Here is a 17,605-nt window from a genome sequence, read left to right on the forward strand (position 1 = left end):
GCTCCTCCTCCTCAAAGCCCTCGTCGGTCAGTGTGCCGCCGCCGCCGCCGCCGCCGTCCTCGTCGTCCTCGGCGTCGTCGGTCACTTCCGGAGCGTTGGGACACTGCTGGAGCACAGCGCCCGTCTGGGCGTACAAATACTCCACCCCCAAGAGTTCCCCTGCAGAGAGCGAGTGAGACACACACACAAACACACATGAGCAGATGCCCCAAGACAACAGCAACAAACGCTCTGTCGCTGATCTCTCTGTACCTGTGTACTCCCTGGGCTGGGTGTAGTCGACAACCGGCTTGAGCCCCTTGAGCCGATGGGCCAGCCGGTTGAACACGTGCTGCTGCTGGGCACTGTAGCACCGCAGCGCCGATCGCTGACCTCCCTGGACTGCCGCTCGTCCGCGGTTTTCATTCCACCGCACCAGGCCCTCCAGCAGGTACACCTGGAAGTGTAAGTCACTCGCAGATGTACCTAGAGGTGAAGGAAGAGAGCAAAGTGTGAGTGAGAAGCAATGTATAAAAAAAAAGAAAGAAAGAAAGAAAGAAAGAAATAAATAAAGAAAGAAAGAAAAAACAAGATGTAAATGTGTTGTAAAATGAATGACCTGGAATGAAGCGGCACTGGTGCAGGTGGAAGGACTCGAGGGAAGTGGAGCCACGTGCGCACCGGTAGACGGGGAGCTTAACACCGCCCTTGGTGAGCTCACCTGTCTGGGCGTACAGCTCCACCCCCTCCGGGTCCTGGATGCAGTGGAGGTGGCGGCGCTGTGTGCTCCAGATCTCCTCCATGCGGGCGTGGTCGATCAACCGGACGCCCAGGGTGTCCGTCATGTCCCAGAAGGCGTCCAGCACCTCCCGGACGAGCCGTTCTGTCTCCGCCGCACCCCTCGTACGGCGTCGACAATGCCGAGCGAGCTCCTTGGCGGACAGCTTGATTTGGGCGTCCTCCCCCTCCACGGACTGCTTGGCCTCTCTCAGGCGGGCGACGTCTCCGGCGTCCCACTCGAAGATGGCAAAGGACAGCCTCGCCATGAAGAGGCCGTAGAGCTGGTGGCTGTCTGTGGTGACACCCCTCGCAAAGCGTCGCATGAGGTGCCACACGTCGAGCCTGACCACCAGCTCGTGCCACTCGTGGAACATGTGGTGTACTGACGACGTACCCACGGCGGCACAGCAGTCCCGGTCCACGTACATGACCTTTGGAGGGGCCTTTCCGGCTTCGCTGTACCTCCGCATCAGGCCGCCTGCCATGTTGGTCAGTCCGTCCCCCTCGGCTGCCGTGAGGACGGACACGAGTACCTGCCCGTACTCGTTGCCAACGTTGGCCATCCAGGCGGCCGAGCCGGCGGCAGTGCCTGCAAGCTTTTTGGTGATCTGCCAGACACAGCACAAACACACATTTAGACACACGGCACAACGACGTCATACAGGGTGAAGGCACAGTGGAGAGAGTGAGTGAGTGAGTGAGTGAGTGAGAAATTTCACCTTCTTGGTGGAGTCCATCTTAAGGATGTCACCAAAAATGGACGTCACCTTGGCCTTGGTGTTGTCCAGCCTGGTCATGGCATCCAGGACGTACACCCAGCCAAACCAGGCGAGTCCGGGCACCTTCGCCAGGTCTGGGAGCGCCGCCTCTTTTGGTGCCGCTCCAGGCGCCATAAGCTTGTCAAGCACGGAAAGGTACTGGATCGTCCGCGCCATCCACTCCCTGGAGTGATGCTCCACCAGGGAGGCACGGAGGCGAGCCACACCGTTGCCCAGGGTGCGCTCCTTCATCTGCCCAATCACCGCCATGTCACAGGACAACCTGGGGTGGAAACAGAGAGTGTACAGACAACAGAGACAAATATAGTTAACTACTACTACTACAACAACAACAACAACAACAACAAAAAAATGCATTGTCGAGGAAATGTTGAATGCCTTAAAGTGACATACTTGTACGTGAGAACAGCTGGAAACTGATCGCGGTGCGCGAGGTCCAGCTGGTCTAAGATGTCCCGTGACCAGCTCACAATCTTCTTGTGACAGGCGGGGCACTCAAGGTACTCTGTGGCCATGAAGTACCACCCGCTCATGTCCAAGACCCTCCGGACGGTCTTGTATAATCCAGCGCCCATCAGTTTCCGCCCATCGGCAGGGCACTTCAAACGATATGCCCACATCCGATAGGGCATCCACAGAAAGAAGGGGCGCTGGAAGAAGGCGTGAGCATTGGCGGGGAGCTGTGTGTAGAGGGGCCGGGGGCCAGGAGGGTGCCACCACAGTTTGAGCGGCGTGGTGAGGACCACCTTCCCGCTGGGTTCCCTCTTGAACAGCGCCCGGCCCACCCACTCCTGCTGCTCTTCTGGCAGCGTCTGCCTCCAGCTGACGGGAAGCAGCTGAAACACACACAGCACACAGCACACAGCAGAGACACAGTTAGTGAGTGTGCAGCAGACAGGCACACATTAACACACGCACGCATGCACGCACGCACGCACGCACGCACGCACGCACGCACGCACGCACACACACCATACATACCTCTTTGCCAGAGACAGGTTTCGGAGGAGCCATCGGTACTGGCCCTGGCCCTGGCCCTGGCCCTTCCAGTGGCTGCTTGGAGGAGGAGAGAGAGGAAGAGGAGACCACAGCTGTTGGGGTGTCCCTGGACGTGCCTGACAACACATGTCAGTGTTAGGGCGATGCATTACAAGTGCATTACAAGTGAATTCACATCAAAATGTACACTTACTGGGAGAGTCGACCTCGGCGGCAGCGGCAAGCATCTCGGCGTCAGATAGGTCGCAGGAGGAGGTGCCTGGTGGCAAAGGACAACATGCACAGATGAAGCACTGGTGTACTGTTGAAAGCACAGGCTGTTTTGTAGACAGTGCAGTGCAGTTACCTGGCTGTGGCTCTGATTGTTTGTCCCGGGCCAGCACATACTTCTGGAAAGTATCCATCCTGGACCCAGCGCCTAGCTTCTTTTGCTTGTGTAACCAAGCCACAAAGCTGTAACAGAGCAAAGAAAAACACACATAATAAACACAGACACACATGCAGTGTACATACACACACACACACGCACGCACACACTACTTACGTTCGACTCTCCCGGTCCCTCGCATTGTACAAGGACTTGTACGAACGGTGCGCGTGCTCACCAAACCCCAACAGCGTGTCATCCACCTCATTTGTACTCTGAAGAGATAAGATAGTCCTTTATTTGTCCCGCAGAGGAGAAATTTGCATTGTTATAGCAGCAAAACAGTAAAGATGAAGATAATAAGTAATACAAATGCATGACCAAAAAAAGAAAAATACAACATACAAACATGTTAACACTTTGACTGCAAAAAATATGTTAGAAATAGAATGTAGGATGTACTTTATAAACAGCACAATATACACAGTATGGACTTGATATTTGCAGTATGAATATGTATAGGTATATTGCAAATTGACAGTATATTGCACGTGGAAGCCTGGTTCTGTGTGGTCTACTGCGAGCAGTGTTTGTTGTAGTCTAACAGCTGCAGGAAGGAACGACCTGCCATACCTGCTTGGAGCTCTCGCACAACCTACGCCTGGCAATGGCTGTCACCATGGGTGGGAAAAGCCTTGCGTAGGAGGCAAGAGCGTCCTTGTTTGACATGAGGGGCGTTCTCATGGTCATCCCTCCCTCTCTCTCCTTCTGGTGGGATGCCAAGATGGAGACCACGTACCCCACATCATTTTCAAGCAGCCACCGAAAGGTTTGGCCCCAGTACTGGCCAAACTGGAGCTCGGTCTCAGCCAGCACCATTTCGTCAGAGACGTCCCCCTTTTCAGAGGCTCTAGCCCTCGCCTCAGCCTCAAGGACGTCAGACCTCTGTGTCCTCCTCACAATGGCAGTGGTCTGCTGCCGGTGTTTTGTGGCCAGGGCCACCGCGGCAGCAGAAGGACGAAGGGTGAGCTCATTGGAGGAGGGCTCGAAGCGGAAGGCGGGAGCAAAAGCCATTTTCTGAAAGACAAGAAGCAGCATAACAGTACATTATAATACACTTCACTGACTAATTGCACTGTTGTTACACATGACCTCTCTCCACCCCCAGGGTGTTAGAATACCACTGTTTATATCAATGGGGTAATGTCAGGATATCAATCAGCAGCCCATTAGGAGTATTAGGGTAATACTGTCAACTTTAATCAGCATATCAGACATTACGAATTGACAATGGCTGTCAGTGACATACTGTCTGGCGCACACACACACACACACACACACCGCGAAAGCATATTACGTCGGGATATTTGTCGATTTATTTCAAGAAATTCACAATAATTCGTTCCAGCATTTATACCACACTTAGCCAAGAGTCTATAGAATATAAAACCCTCGTCCGAACACAGTATTTGCATGTCCCGTCTCACACACACACACACACATACACACAGCGAAAGTATATTACGTCGGGATATTTGTCGAATTATTTCAAGAAATTCACAATAATTCGTTCCAGCATTTATACCACACTTAGCCAAGAGTCTATAAAATATAAAACCGTCGTCCAAACACAGTATTTGCACGTCCCGTCTCACACACACCGCGCCGCACACACACACACACCACACACACACACACACACCGCGAAAGTATATTACTCGGAATATTCGTCAAATTATTTCAAGACATTTACAACAACAATAAAGAAATAGAATCACACTGAACACTAATGCTGTATCGTGCTGAGGTATTTGCTGTTATGAAGACAAAAACGGCATAACTTACGTGATGTCTACCGAGATGATGCTCAACGATGTACTGAACTCCGCCTGCAACTCCGTCCGTCGCTGAGGGTGCAACACAAACAGCCAATGCCTGTAGAGGAGTAAATTAGAACAGTCCAATGAAAACATGCAGTGTTTGTACCCTGCGTTCACATTATATAGGACCTTCCAGTGAAAACTCCATTGCGCTGCGCTGCTGGGAGGCGGGACTTCAGGAATTAGGACATTTAGGACAGAGGAGGTATCTCGAACATGGCACATCCCGGGGCGCAAAAAACGGTGCGCATTTTTAGTCCCGCCGGGTGCCCTGCGGCGCCAGCCGCGGCAGCCCGCCAGCCCCGCCCCCGCCGGCCGCCCGCCGCCGGTCCGCGCGCCGGCCTTTTGCGGCGCCGCCGGTGACCCCGCCGCCGTTTCCGGCCGCGCGACGAGAAATTCGGAATAATCTGCCTTTTTAGTCTGCCTTTTTAGTCGGAGGACAGACAAGACGCCGAGAGTTCTTTTTTTCCGCCCCCGCGAGACAGGCGGACATACAACTCGAGTCCGATGTTCGCGAGTTCGCGTACCGGCCGCCCCGCCAGCCAGCAGCCAGCACAAAGCTGCAAGGCTGCACCTTCCTTGCTGCGCAAGGTGTCATTACTTTGTAAGATGTAAGTGTAATGATGAGATAATGGATAGATCGTCATGTTATTATTATTATTATTATTATTGTTGTTGTTGTTGTTGTTGTTGTTGTTGTTTGTTGTTGTTGTTGTTGTTAATACAATAATACTGACACCAACCATTAATGCTTATGCCTGCAGACTTGAAAATGGTGGGTGACTCTGTCGGCCGGAGCATCGGCCGCTCCTCCAGCGATTGCGCTTCTGAATATTTCTTCTGTTCCAATGTCAACTCCAAAGTCGCGAGTTCAAATCCAACCTCCCCCAGTCAACTCCAAAGTCGCGAGTTCAAATCCAACCTCCCCCAGTCAACTCCAAAGTCGCGAGTTCAAATCCAACCTCCCCCAGTGAACTGGTTTAGAAAGCGCCAATGTGATTTCATGATGCTACAATGTGTGTGCGTGCAATAAAACTTTAGACCTTCATTTATTGTTGTTCATTCATTTATTAAATGTCAATACATACATTTATGCCTGAGCAGCAACATTGGTTTGACATTGTTTTGATATGGAAGCCATATTTCATTTTCCACTACACACATAACATTTACAACAGTTTGCGTGCCTTTAGGTCTCTCATCTCAGCCAGCCACTGCTTCACACTTTTGCCGGAATAAAGGGCACAGAAAGTTATCCCCTCAAACCTGCTGTGCCCAAAGTCTTTTTGTGATGGCTGGAGGCACAGCTGGCAGATGTGCGGCTTGTGCGGCTTGTGCTTCCGTCTACGGGTAGGAGGGACAGGGGTAGGAGGAGCGGGGGTAGGAGGTGCAGATGGGCCGGGGATGGAAGAGCTGGAGGAGACGGGACGACACTTGCGCTTCCTCCCCAAAGGCTCAGGAGGAGGAGGAGGACGACGACACTTGCGCTTCCTCCCCAAAGGCTCAGGAGGAGGAGTAGTAGGAGGAGGAGGAGGAGGAGGAGGAGGCCCAGCCTCGACCTGCCCCCCCTTGGCTTTGTTCATCCTCCAGAGAGTCGTTCTGGGAATTGCCATGGTGTACACATCCGCGAGCCACTTACGAGCCGTGCGTCCCCCCGGGCCCTTCGCCAACTCGCAATACATGTCTCCCTTGTACAAGGCATGCCCCGTGTCCAGGTTCATGGGCTGCTTGCCACAGTTAGCGCAGGCGGCTCCCGGCTCGCGTGTCGGAATCTCTTTCGCTTCCTCCAGCATCCTCTTGTCCTGCTGCATCCTTCTCCGTTTGTAGAGGGTGGCCACCTTCCTTTTGGCTGCTGCGCGCGGATGGATGACTCTTCTTCCCGGTGCCGGGGGATGCCATACACACGTATCAAAGGCATGTTTAGCTTTCTTTGATAGCTAAACAGAAAGCTCAGAAACTTTTAAAAAAAAAAAGAAAAGGAGAAAAAAGAAAAGAAAATGGATGTTCACCAAACACGGAGTAAACGCCAAGTGCAAAGAGCAAAACAACAACAATTCTGACCACAGCTAAAATGTTTCTTTCCCCTGTGGCCATAATCCTCTTCCATATGATCACGTCACGTCTAACTTTCAAAACTTGGTCCAGAGAGCAAAGGGCAGGTACTATAGCACCACCTAGTGTCTATCTGTGCATGCCACTGCCCACATGTCTTGATTTTTTAACACGTTTTGATTAGACCAATAGTGACATGTAGGTCTAAATAAAATTAAATGAGTTTAATGCATTTTTGTGGTATATATTTCCAAACAAGAGTCACCTAGGCATCTCTTCACTAACACCTCTGTAATTTCACTCAGCATCATCATACTTTGCACAGTTAATGTCCACAATGAACCAGATGCATGCACTTGGCACACACAGATTAAATACACACCCTCTGGCTCGGGACAGTCCTCTCTCTCTGGTCTGTTGCAAAACCAAGAATGTATTAACATAAAAAACTATGAACATATTTATGTACTATTTACATATTTTTATTTACATATTTACAGTATATACACATTTTTTAGGGTGCTGGGAATATGGTGCGGTTAGGGGTGGTGTTGGTGTTGGCGGGGGCGGTGGATGCAGCGGCGGCGGCGGCGGCAGCCTCCTCGCGCTCTCTGTCCTTCATTGCCGACAGCCACTGCTCCACAGTCCCCCGTCAGCCTGGGCACAGAAGGTCCCCCGTTTGTAGCGGCTGTGGCCATACTGCTTTGTCTTTGGCTGGCCACAGCGCCTGCACATAAATTGGGGAACCTTCCTGTAGGGCTTTGCGAAGTTCCGTAGCTCCTGGGCACGACGCTCCATCTCAGCGTCGACCCGGCGCCTCCAGGCAGTAGATCGGGGAATGGCTCCAGCGATGGTGACTGGAGTGACGGTTGGAGCAGTGGCTTTTGTAGAAGCTGGTTCCACTGGTGGGGCTGACACTGAGGAGGTGGTGGCACTCTGGTGGTCGACGATGAGGTCAAACAGTTCCGGGGCCAGCGGCCCTCTGATAGTGACAGCCAGGCCCGAGGCATCTGCGGGCAGGTGGTGCGCAAGGGGCTGGTCTGGCTGTTGGGGGTCCTGCAGCAGAGTCCGTGGGGCAGGCAGGGGCTCCGCTGTGGTCTGGGGAGCGCTGGACCCCGGAACTGCGATGGTGATGGTGTCCCTCGTCATCGCCTTGCTCCTCTGATTGTGCCTTACAAGAAAAAAAAAACGGACAAGAAACAATGTATGATTTATCATGACAAAGATATTAATCATGACAACAAACACACACACACATCAGTGCTGCAAGCCAAAGCATATTGACTTACCACATCGACAGGGTCTGCTGATTGACATCATACAGCTGGACCCGGGTGCACGCCATGAGGGCAGGACAGTTGACCACGTTGTCCTGGATGTGCTTGTAGTCCCTCATGACGCCAGCCCAGCGGTTGTTGTGGACCCCGGTGAGCGTCCTGGTGTCACGGGTGTGAATGCGGCACAGCTCCAGCATGATGGCTTCAACAAGCCTGCTGGCTTTAGGAGACTGTGCCGCTCCTGTGCCCTGACTCAGGGTGACACTGGAGAGAGAGAGAGAGCGAGAGAGAAGCGAACGTGTTAGTTACTGACTATAGCAGGCTGTAAAAAAACCCAAAAAACTATTAATGCAGTTAGTGCTTACCACTTCACACTCTCCACTCCTGGTGCGTGAGCGTGCCGGTTGCTGGTCTTGAAGCGGCCTTGGACCAGCCTGTCCTGGTGGCAGCGGCGGGGGAGAGTCACTGGTGCCTTGTCCCTCTCAGTCAGCTTCTCCCAGAGAGTGACAACCTCCCTGGACTGACGAGCGGTAACGAAGGCATGTTGACGCAGCTCCACGAGGCTGTGGGCCAGGGCCACCACGTGTTGGTAACCGGGGTGACCGTCTGGCCCAATGACGTCCTGAAAAAAAGCACAACACACAGACGCTGCAAGCGGTGTCCTCGAGTGCCCAGAGAGGCGCCTCCAAATAAAATGTATTATTATTATTATTTTTATAAGCAAACACCATGGCAAATGTCGTGGTGGGGTTTCTTGAGAAAATCAAATAAGTTTCTATCTTGGTATTGTTACAGCAAAATTAAAGAGTTGAAGCCGTTGTCCTTCAGATCAAAACACATTTAATTCTGGATCCACAATTAAACACCAAGGTGAGCACACAGCAAGACGCTGTGACACTGACCTTACAGTCGCAGAGCATCACTTATTTATACAGTGAAAGTTGGTCACACCCCTCACTACCCCTCCTTCTTACAACATGTTTTTCCCCCATTAGTTCATGCCGAGCTATTTAAAGGTGTTTTAACTTCTGTTCTCGCTCTGATTAATTACTTTTACTGCAGCTCAAACATTTTTATGGAAAACTTGGGCTCTAACCCAAGTACATGCAGAGTCTGCTCGTCCGTGAGTGACTGCCAAATGTGGTGATATCCAAGATAATGCAGGAATCATACCCTACAGTTCACGCGGCAAACAGTAAGCTCACTACACACCAACATGAACGTTTCACACACCAAACTGGCTTGTACGTGAACTGTTTCAGCAGCTCCTCTCTGCAGCATCTCTGCAGCACACTTAATGTTGGATCAATACAAAAGCAGTTTACATTTATTAAGATATACGAAACAGAGTATATTTATAAGAATATAGATTATTATTTACTCGATTGTCATTAGTTTTAGACTGATTTTACTCATCATGAATATGAAATGTTAACAGGCAACTGTCCACTCACTTCATCCTCCTCAGCCTGCTGCACCTCCATCCTGTTGTCCTCGGGGGGTAGGGGGGGTGGGGGAGGTCCCAACTGGGATGACGAGGCCTCAGGCACAGGCACACTGTGGGGCTCCTGGAGGAGAGTGTCATGATGGACCAGGAGACGGATCTCTTCTGGCTCCTCATCGGTCAGCGTGCCGTCGTCGTCGTCGTCGTCCTCGGCCTCGTCGGTCCCTTCCGGAGCGTTGGGACACTGCTGCAGCACAGCGCCCGACTGGGAGTACAAATACTCCACCCCCAAGAGTTCCCCTGCAGAGAGCGAGTGAGAGACACACACAAACAAGCATGAGCAAATGCTATAAGACAACAGCAACAAACGCTCTGTCGCTGATCTCTCTGTACCTGTGTACGCCCTGGGCTGGGTGTAGTCGTCAACCGGCTTGAGCCCCTTGACCTCCTGTGCCAGCTGGTTGAACGCGTGCTGCAGCTGGGCACTGTAGCACCGCAGCGCCGCTCCTTGACCTCCCTCGACTGCCGCTCGTCCACGGTCTTCATTCCACCGCACCAGGCCCTCCAGCAGGTGCACCTGGAAGTGTACGTCACTCGCAGATGTACCTCGAGGTGAAAGAAGAGAGCAAAGTGTTAGTGAGCAATTTAAAAAAAACAAATAATAAAAACAAAACAAGATGTAAATATGTTGTAAAAAGATTTACCTGGAATGAAGCGGCACTGGTGCAGGTTGAAGGACTCGAGGGAAGTGGAGCCACGTGCGCACCGGTAGGCGGGGAGCCTAACACCGCCCTTGGTGAGCTCACCTGTCTTGGTGTACAGCTCCACCCCCTCCGGGTCCTGGATGCAGTCGAGGTGACGGCGCTGTGCGCTCCAGATCTCCTCCATGCAGGCGCGGTCGATCAAAGGGACGCCCATGGTGTCCGTCATGTCCCAGAAGGCGTCCAGCACCTCCCGGAGGAGCCGCTCTGTCTCCACTGTACCCCTTGTACGGCGTCGACAATGCCGAACGAGCTCCATGGCGGACAGCTTGATGTGGGTGTCCTCCCCCTCCACGCACTGTTTGGCCTTTCTCAGGCGGGCGACGTCTCCGGCGTCCCACTCCAAAATGGCAAAGGACAGCCTCGACATGAAGAGGCCGTAGAGCTGGTGGCTGTCTGTGGTAACACCCCTCGCGAAGCGTCGCATGAGTTGCCCCACGTCGAGCCTGACCACCAGCTCGTGCCACTCGTGGAACATGTGGTGTACTGATGACGTACCCACGGTGGCACAGCAGTCCTGGTCCACGTACATGACCTTGGGAGGGGCCTTTCCGGCTTCTTGATACCGCCGCATCAGGCCGGCCGCCATGTTGGCCAGTCCGTCCCCCTCGGCTGCCGTGAGGACGGACACGAGTACCTGCCCGTACTCGTTGCCAACGTTGGTCATCCAGGCGGCCGAGTCAGCGGCAGCGCCTGCAAGCTTTTTGGTGATCTGCAAGACACAGCACAAACACACATTTAGACACACAGCACAACAACGTCATACAGGGTGACGGCACAGTGGAGAGAGGGAGAGAGAGAGAGAGAGAAATCTCACCTTCTTGGTGGAGTCCATCTTAAGAATGTCACCAAAAATGGACGTCACCCTGGCCTTGGTGTCGTCCAGCCTGGTCATGGCATCCAGAACGTACACAAAGCTGAACCAGGCGAGTCCGGGCACCTTCACCAGGTCTGGGATCGACACCTCCTTTGGTTCCGCTCCAGGTGCCCTCAGCTTGTCAAGCACGGAGAGGTACTGGATCGACCGCACCATCCACTCCCTGGAGTGCTGCTCCACCAGGGAGGCACGGAGGCGAGCCACACTGTTGCCCAGGGTGCGCTGCTTCAACAGCCCGATCACCGCCTTGTCACAGGACAACCTGGGGTGGAAACAGAGAGTGTACAGACAACAGAGACAAATATAGTTAACTACTACTACTACAACAACAAAAAAATGCATTGTCGAGGAAATGTTGAATGCCTTAAAGTGACATACTTGTACGTGAGAACAGCTGGGAATTGCTCGCGGTGCGCGACGTCCAGCTGGTCTAAGATGTCCCGTGACCAGCTCACAATCTTCTTATGACAGGCGGGGCACTCAAGGCACTCTGTGGCCATAAAGTACCACCCACTCCTGTCCAAGACCCTCCGGACAGTCTTGTATAATCCAGCGCCCATCAGTTTCCGCCCATCGGCAGGGCACTTCAGACGATATGCCCACATCCGATAGGGCATCCACAGAAAAAAGGGGCGCTGGAAAAAGGCGTGAGCATTGGCGGGGGGCTGTGTGTAGAGGGGCTGGGCGCCAGGTGGGTGCCACCACAGTTTGAGCGGCGAGGTGAGGACCACCTTCCTGCTGCTGGGTTCCCTCTGGAACAGCGCCCGGCCCACCCACTCCTGCTGCTCTTCTGGCAGCGTCTGCCTCCAGCTGACGGGAAGCAGCTGAAACACACACAGCACACAGCAGAGACACAGTTAGTGAGTGTGCAGCAGACAGGCACACATTAACACACACACCATACAAACCTCTTTGCCGGAGGCAGGTTTCTGAGGAGCCATCAGTCCTGGCCCTGGCCCTTCCAGTGGCTGCTCGGAGGAGGAGAGAGAGGAAGAGGGGACCACAGCTGTTGGGGTGTCCCTGGACGTGCCTGACAACACATGTCAGTGTTAGGGCGATGCATTACAAGTGAATTCACATCAAAATGTACACTTACTGGGAGAGTCGACCTCGGCGGCAGCGGCAAGCAACTCAGCATCAGATGGGTCGGAGGAGGAGGTGCCTGGTGGCAAAGGACAACATGCACTGATGAAGCACTGGTGTACTGTTGAAAGCACCCCACAGGCTGTTTTGTAGACAGTGCAGTGCAGTTACCTGGCTGTGGGAGTCCGTGTGCTGGCTCTGATTGTTTGTCCCGGGCCAGCACATACTTCTGGAAGGCATCCATCATGGACCCAGCTCCTATCTTTTTGTGCTTGCGTAACCAATCCACAAAGCTGTAACAGAGCAAAGAAAAACACACAAAATCAACACACAAACACACATGCAGTACATATACACACAAAATTAACACACACACACACTACTTACGTTCGACTCTCCCGGTCCCTCGCGCTGTACAAGGACTTGTACGAGCGGTGCGCATGCACACCAAACCCCAACAGCGTGTCACCCACCTCACTTGTACTCTGAAGAGATAAGATGAGATAGTCCTTTATTTGTCCCGCTGAGAGGAAATTTGCATTGTTACAGCAACAAGACAGTAAAGATAAAGATAATAAGTAATAAACATGCATGACCAAAAAAGAAAATTACAATATACGAAGATGTTAACACTTTGACTGTAAAAAAATTGTTAAAAATAGAATGTAGGATGTAATTTATAAACAGCAGAATATACACAGTATGGACATGATATTTGCAGTATAAATATGTGTAGGTATATTGCACTTGAAAATTGACAGTATATTGCACGTGGAAGCCTGGTTATGTGTGGTCTACTGCGAGCAGTGTTTGTTGTACAGTAAAACAGCTGCAGGAAGGAACGACCTGCCATACCTGCTTGGAGCTCTCGCACAATCTACGCCTGGCAATGGCTGTCACCATGGGTGGGAAAAGCCTTGCGTAGGAGGCAAGAGCGTCCTTGTTTGACATGAGGGGCGTTTTCATGGTCATCCCTTCCTCTCTCTGCTTCTGGTGGGCCGCCAATATGGAGACGACGTACCCCACATCGTTTTCCAGCAGCCACTGAAAGGTTTGGCCGCAGTACTGGCCAAACTGGAGCTCGGTCTCAGCCAGCACCATTTGGTCAGAGTCGTCCCCCTTCTGACAGGCTCTAGCCCTCGCCTCCGCCTCAAGGACGTCAAGCCTCTTTGTCCTCCGCACACTGGCAGTGGTCTGCTGGCGGAATTTTGTGGCCAGGGCCACTGCGGCTGCAGAAGGGCGAAGGGTGAGCTCATTGGAGGAGGGCTCGAATCGGAAAGTGGGAGCAAAAGCCATTTTCTGAAAGACAAGAAGCAGCATAACAGTACATTATAATACACTTCACTGACTAATTGCACTGTTGTTACACATGACCTGTCTGCCCCCCCCCAGGGTGTTCAAACAACACTGTTTATACCAATGGTAGGATATCGGACCATTAGGAGTATTAGGGTAATACTGTCAACTTTAGAGTCCCAAGTGGACAGCCATCTGGTGAAATTTTCTGATGACACAGCACTACTGCCACTCCTCCAGGGGGCCCAATCAGATCATGACTGTGCATTACCCTCGTTTGTGAAGTGGTGCGATGATAACTATCTGGACTTAAACGTGACAAAAACCAAGGAGTTGATCATTGATTTTAGGAGGAACCATTCTGATCCTGCTGCATCCTCTATACATGGAGGAAATGTTGAAATTGTGGAGTCATACAAGTATTAAGGTACAATATTTGTCTCCAGGCTCAAGTTTGACAAAAACACAGAGTCTATGGTTAAACAGGACCAACAACGTATCCAATTCTTTTAATGTTTCTAAGAACATTTTCTTTTATTTGTTGGTTTTATGGTCTATCTGTGAAGAAGAACTGTCTCAACAGCATCTCTAAAGTCTGTTCCAAGATCATTGGAGTCCAGCTAAAGGGTTTTTCTATCTGGAAAAAAAGGGTCATCCAAAAAGCTAGGAAGATCATTAGTCATCCTGACCACATCCTCAGGAATTAATCTTGAGTCAATGTGTATGTTTATTCTCTATTCTTTATTGTACGTTTATGTGACTGAGGCTGCAAACTGAATTGCCCTGCGGGGATAAATAAAGCTGTTGAATTCAATTGAACTTTAATGCAAATATCAGCATATCAGACATTACGAATTGACAATGGCTGCACAGTGACCTACTGCCCTGTCACGGTTGCATTTCAAACACAAAATTATCATATTTATACTTACCAAATTCGTTCCAGCATTTATACCACAGTTACCCCAGAGTGGACGACGGCCGAACACAGGCAAAGCAAACATTCTCTGTTTATAATTGGTATCAAAGCATGGTTGCCTTTAAAGTGCATTATCAAAGCCCTTTTTGTTAATCAGAGCACTGTTGCCTTTAAAGTGCATTATCAAAGCCATTTTGTCTTCTATATTAACCTTCGTCTGTGCCTGTGGAAATCTATCTATCATCAGAACCTGTAGGACTTGTAGGTTTTACAACCTAACGGACTGCTGTCTTAACTGCAACCTAACTACTAACTGACTAGTCTAACTGCTGTTTAACTGCTGTCTAGCTACCGCTAACTGTGTATATGGAATAAACCTTCAGAAAGACAGTCGAGTTGTACCCGCCATACTTGTTCTGGTTACCCTTTCCAGAAGGGAGTATTGAGCTTAAAGGATCAGCCAGATCCTCAAATCTAATCATAATCAAAATTAAAATTAAAATTAGCATCAGCATTTATGCTCACATATGGGGCAAATGTCCCAAACAAATCAATTTAATGTGGACCACCACTTAATATAAGTTCTAATTAAGTATTTCTGTATTTCCTTTTTTAATTTTTCAAAATGAAGACTTTTATTTTGAAATTCTGTGAAATACTGTACCAAATACCAGTATTGCGATACATCATGATGGAATATCGTGACATCATTTCAAGATCATATCACCCACCTCTACTAAACAGAGGACTTTTCCCAACAAAGTTTGACTTTTTTATACTTCCTGACCAGACTAAACCAGACAACAAGGGAGAAGCTGTTAGCCTGCTACCGAAACAACCACAGGCTAATAATAAGGGAGAGACTGTTATTATTGTTGTCGTCTGTGTCCTATGAAAACATGAAAAAAACAGGCCAAATTTGCCAGACAACCAAAAGTGTGCAAATCACCGTCTGAAGTGTTTGAGAAAGAGAGTTGAGAAAGACAAGCAATACCACAAGGAGTACATAGCATTCATGAGTGAAACAATAGCTTGCAGAGATACTGAAAAGGTTCCAGAAGATGAAATCAATAAGAGTCCTGCCTGGTACATCCCTCACCATGGGGTATATCACCCACAGAAACCAGGGAAAATTCAGGTCATGTTCGACTGCTCAGCGAAGTTTCAGGGCATGTCATTAAATGATCATCTGCTTACTGGGCCAGAGTTAACAAATACTTTGTTAGGAGTTCCCTGCCGGTTTCGTAAGGGTCCAGTAGCAATAATGTGTGATATAGAGCGCACGTTTCACCAGTTTCATGTGAGGTCAGAGGACCGAGACTAATTGAAATTTCTCTGGTGGGACAGTGAGGACTTTAAATCAGAACCATCAGTCTATCGCATGAGAGTGCACTTGTTTGGCGCAGCCTCTTCACCTGGCTGTGCAAACCCACGGAGGTGCTTGTATCAACTACCAAAGAAGAGTGTGCTGAAACTGCAAAAAAAATCAAGATGTGGCCTTGGGTCAGCCAGACATTGAGAGAGCTTTGGGAGTTAAATGGTGTATCACTTCAGATCAATTCCAATTCAGAGTAACTGTGAATGAACGCCCGTTCTCTAAAAGAGGAGTCTTGTCGACAGTGGCCTCCGTCTACATCCCACTTGGGTTTGCAGCATCTTTCATTCTAGTTGGAAAGCAAATACTTACAAGTCAAGTTAGTTTAGTTCAGGGTTAGGCCGGGTGGCTGATGCAAGATTTGATACTTGTTACAACATAATGTATTAACTGTTTGTTCTTTAGATAAAAGCATGGGCACTTTGATGAAAACCATGGGCACCAGTGAGGTAAATGTGTTTATACGTCTGTTTTATTATTAATTGATGTTAACAGGCTTGTTAATGTGCGTGGTCACGTGATCGTGGCGGGCCTGCTCGTTGATGAATGTTGTTTTCTTTAAATGTATTTGTCTTTGTTTGTGACATTTTGATACAAAGATATTTTGTATTTGTGACTTATTTATTATTCTCTGTGTCAGGTGTCTCAAACTCAATTTGCCTGGGGGCCACATGAGTTAGAGCAGGGGTGTCAAACATACGGCCCGGGGGCCAGAACCAGCCCGTCAGAGGGTCCAATCCGGCCCATAGGATGAATTTGTTAAAATTTCACACTAATCTAAATGTAATGTCAAATGCTCCAGATACCCGTGACTAAATGTTTGTGCCTTTATAGATTAGAGTTAGAGTCTGGGTGAGGCTGGGCCACATCAAGTAAGTACTCAAAAAAAGAAAAAAGTACAACTGTTCAGTCTCTTCAATCTTTATTAATAACGGTTCCAAATATGAACATTGCTTCAGAACATTGGCTTAACTATAGTCATATATACGTAGACGCCTCATTGAGCAGGTTGGTCCGTTGCTGCGTTACGTCAGCGCGTCCGCCATATTGGATGTGGCAGATCTTCCCGTAAACTAAAAAAAAGGAAATGGACTGAACTGCATAAAGCGCTTTTCTTTTAAAGTGCTTTAAGTTAATGCCTCTTATTCACCCATTCACATAGACACACACACTAATATATTATAATAATATGTAACTTTTAAAGTGATGATTATAAATGTTTACTCCTCATGTTTAGGATATAAGTAAGCACCAAACCAACGTATGTATTTTTCTAATGCTGAGTGTTTACAGCTACTAATGTGTGTAACACTGTTACTGTGATGATAAATATTGAAATATTTACATTTAATCTGTGTCTATAATAACCAGATCCCGAAATGTAGATGTGACATGAGGGTTTTCTGAATAAAGAGCGCTAATGTTTACATTTAACTGTAAATCTTTAAAAATTGACTCCAACTCCCCTTTTCACAAATTGTTTTAGGTTTTGTTTTATGTATCCTGTATACATATATCTAATTTTGGATTCAATTTGTTAATGTATGTCGATTTGTAGGAAGGAAGTACGACTCGCTGTTCCAGTTCCAGTCCAGACACAACAAACCACATTTTGCAAACCACTCAGCCGACTCACAAGCATGGCCAACGCGTTTCGACACTGACGCTCTGTGGACATTTCGAGGAATTGCAAATTTGTGGAATCAAACACACAATAGGACAAAAAAGGCTGTGCTC

General features: G+C 49.6%; 1 protein-coding gene across 1 annotated transcript; it reads right to left on the reverse strand.

Annotated features, from left to right (window-relative positions):
- Nucleotides 1–7,454: 7,454 nt before the first annotated feature.
- Nucleotides 7,455–14,523, reverse strand: LOC122786818. The gene is made up of 14 exons (XM_044053314.1): nt 14,507–14,523; nt 13,134–13,577; nt 12,666–12,763; nt 12,450–12,571; nt 12,292–12,357; nt 12,104–12,225; nt 11,574–12,019; nt 11,136–11,457; nt 10,262–11,030; nt 9,951–10,163; nt 9,568–9,857; nt 8,479–8,735; nt 8,126–8,377; nt 7,455–8,007 (listed from the first exon to the last, which is right to left on the reverse strand). The coding sequence occupies exons 2-14, from the start codon at nt 13,572–13,574 to the stop codon at nt 7,455–7,457; spliced, it is 3,951 nt and encodes a 1,316-aa protein (XP_043909249.1). The 5' UTR covers nt 13,575–13,577; nt 14,507–14,523.
- Nucleotides 14,524–17,605: the final 3,082 nt, after the last annotated feature.

The sequence above is a fragment of the Solea senegalensis genome, linkage group LG20 (genome assembly GCF_019176455.1).
Source record: "Solea senegalensis isolate Sse05_10M linkage group LG20, IFAPA_SoseM_1, whole genome shotgun sequence".
NCBI classification, from domain to species: Eukaryota; Metazoa; Chordata; class Actinopteri; order Pleuronectiformes; family Soleidae; genus Solea; species Solea senegalensis.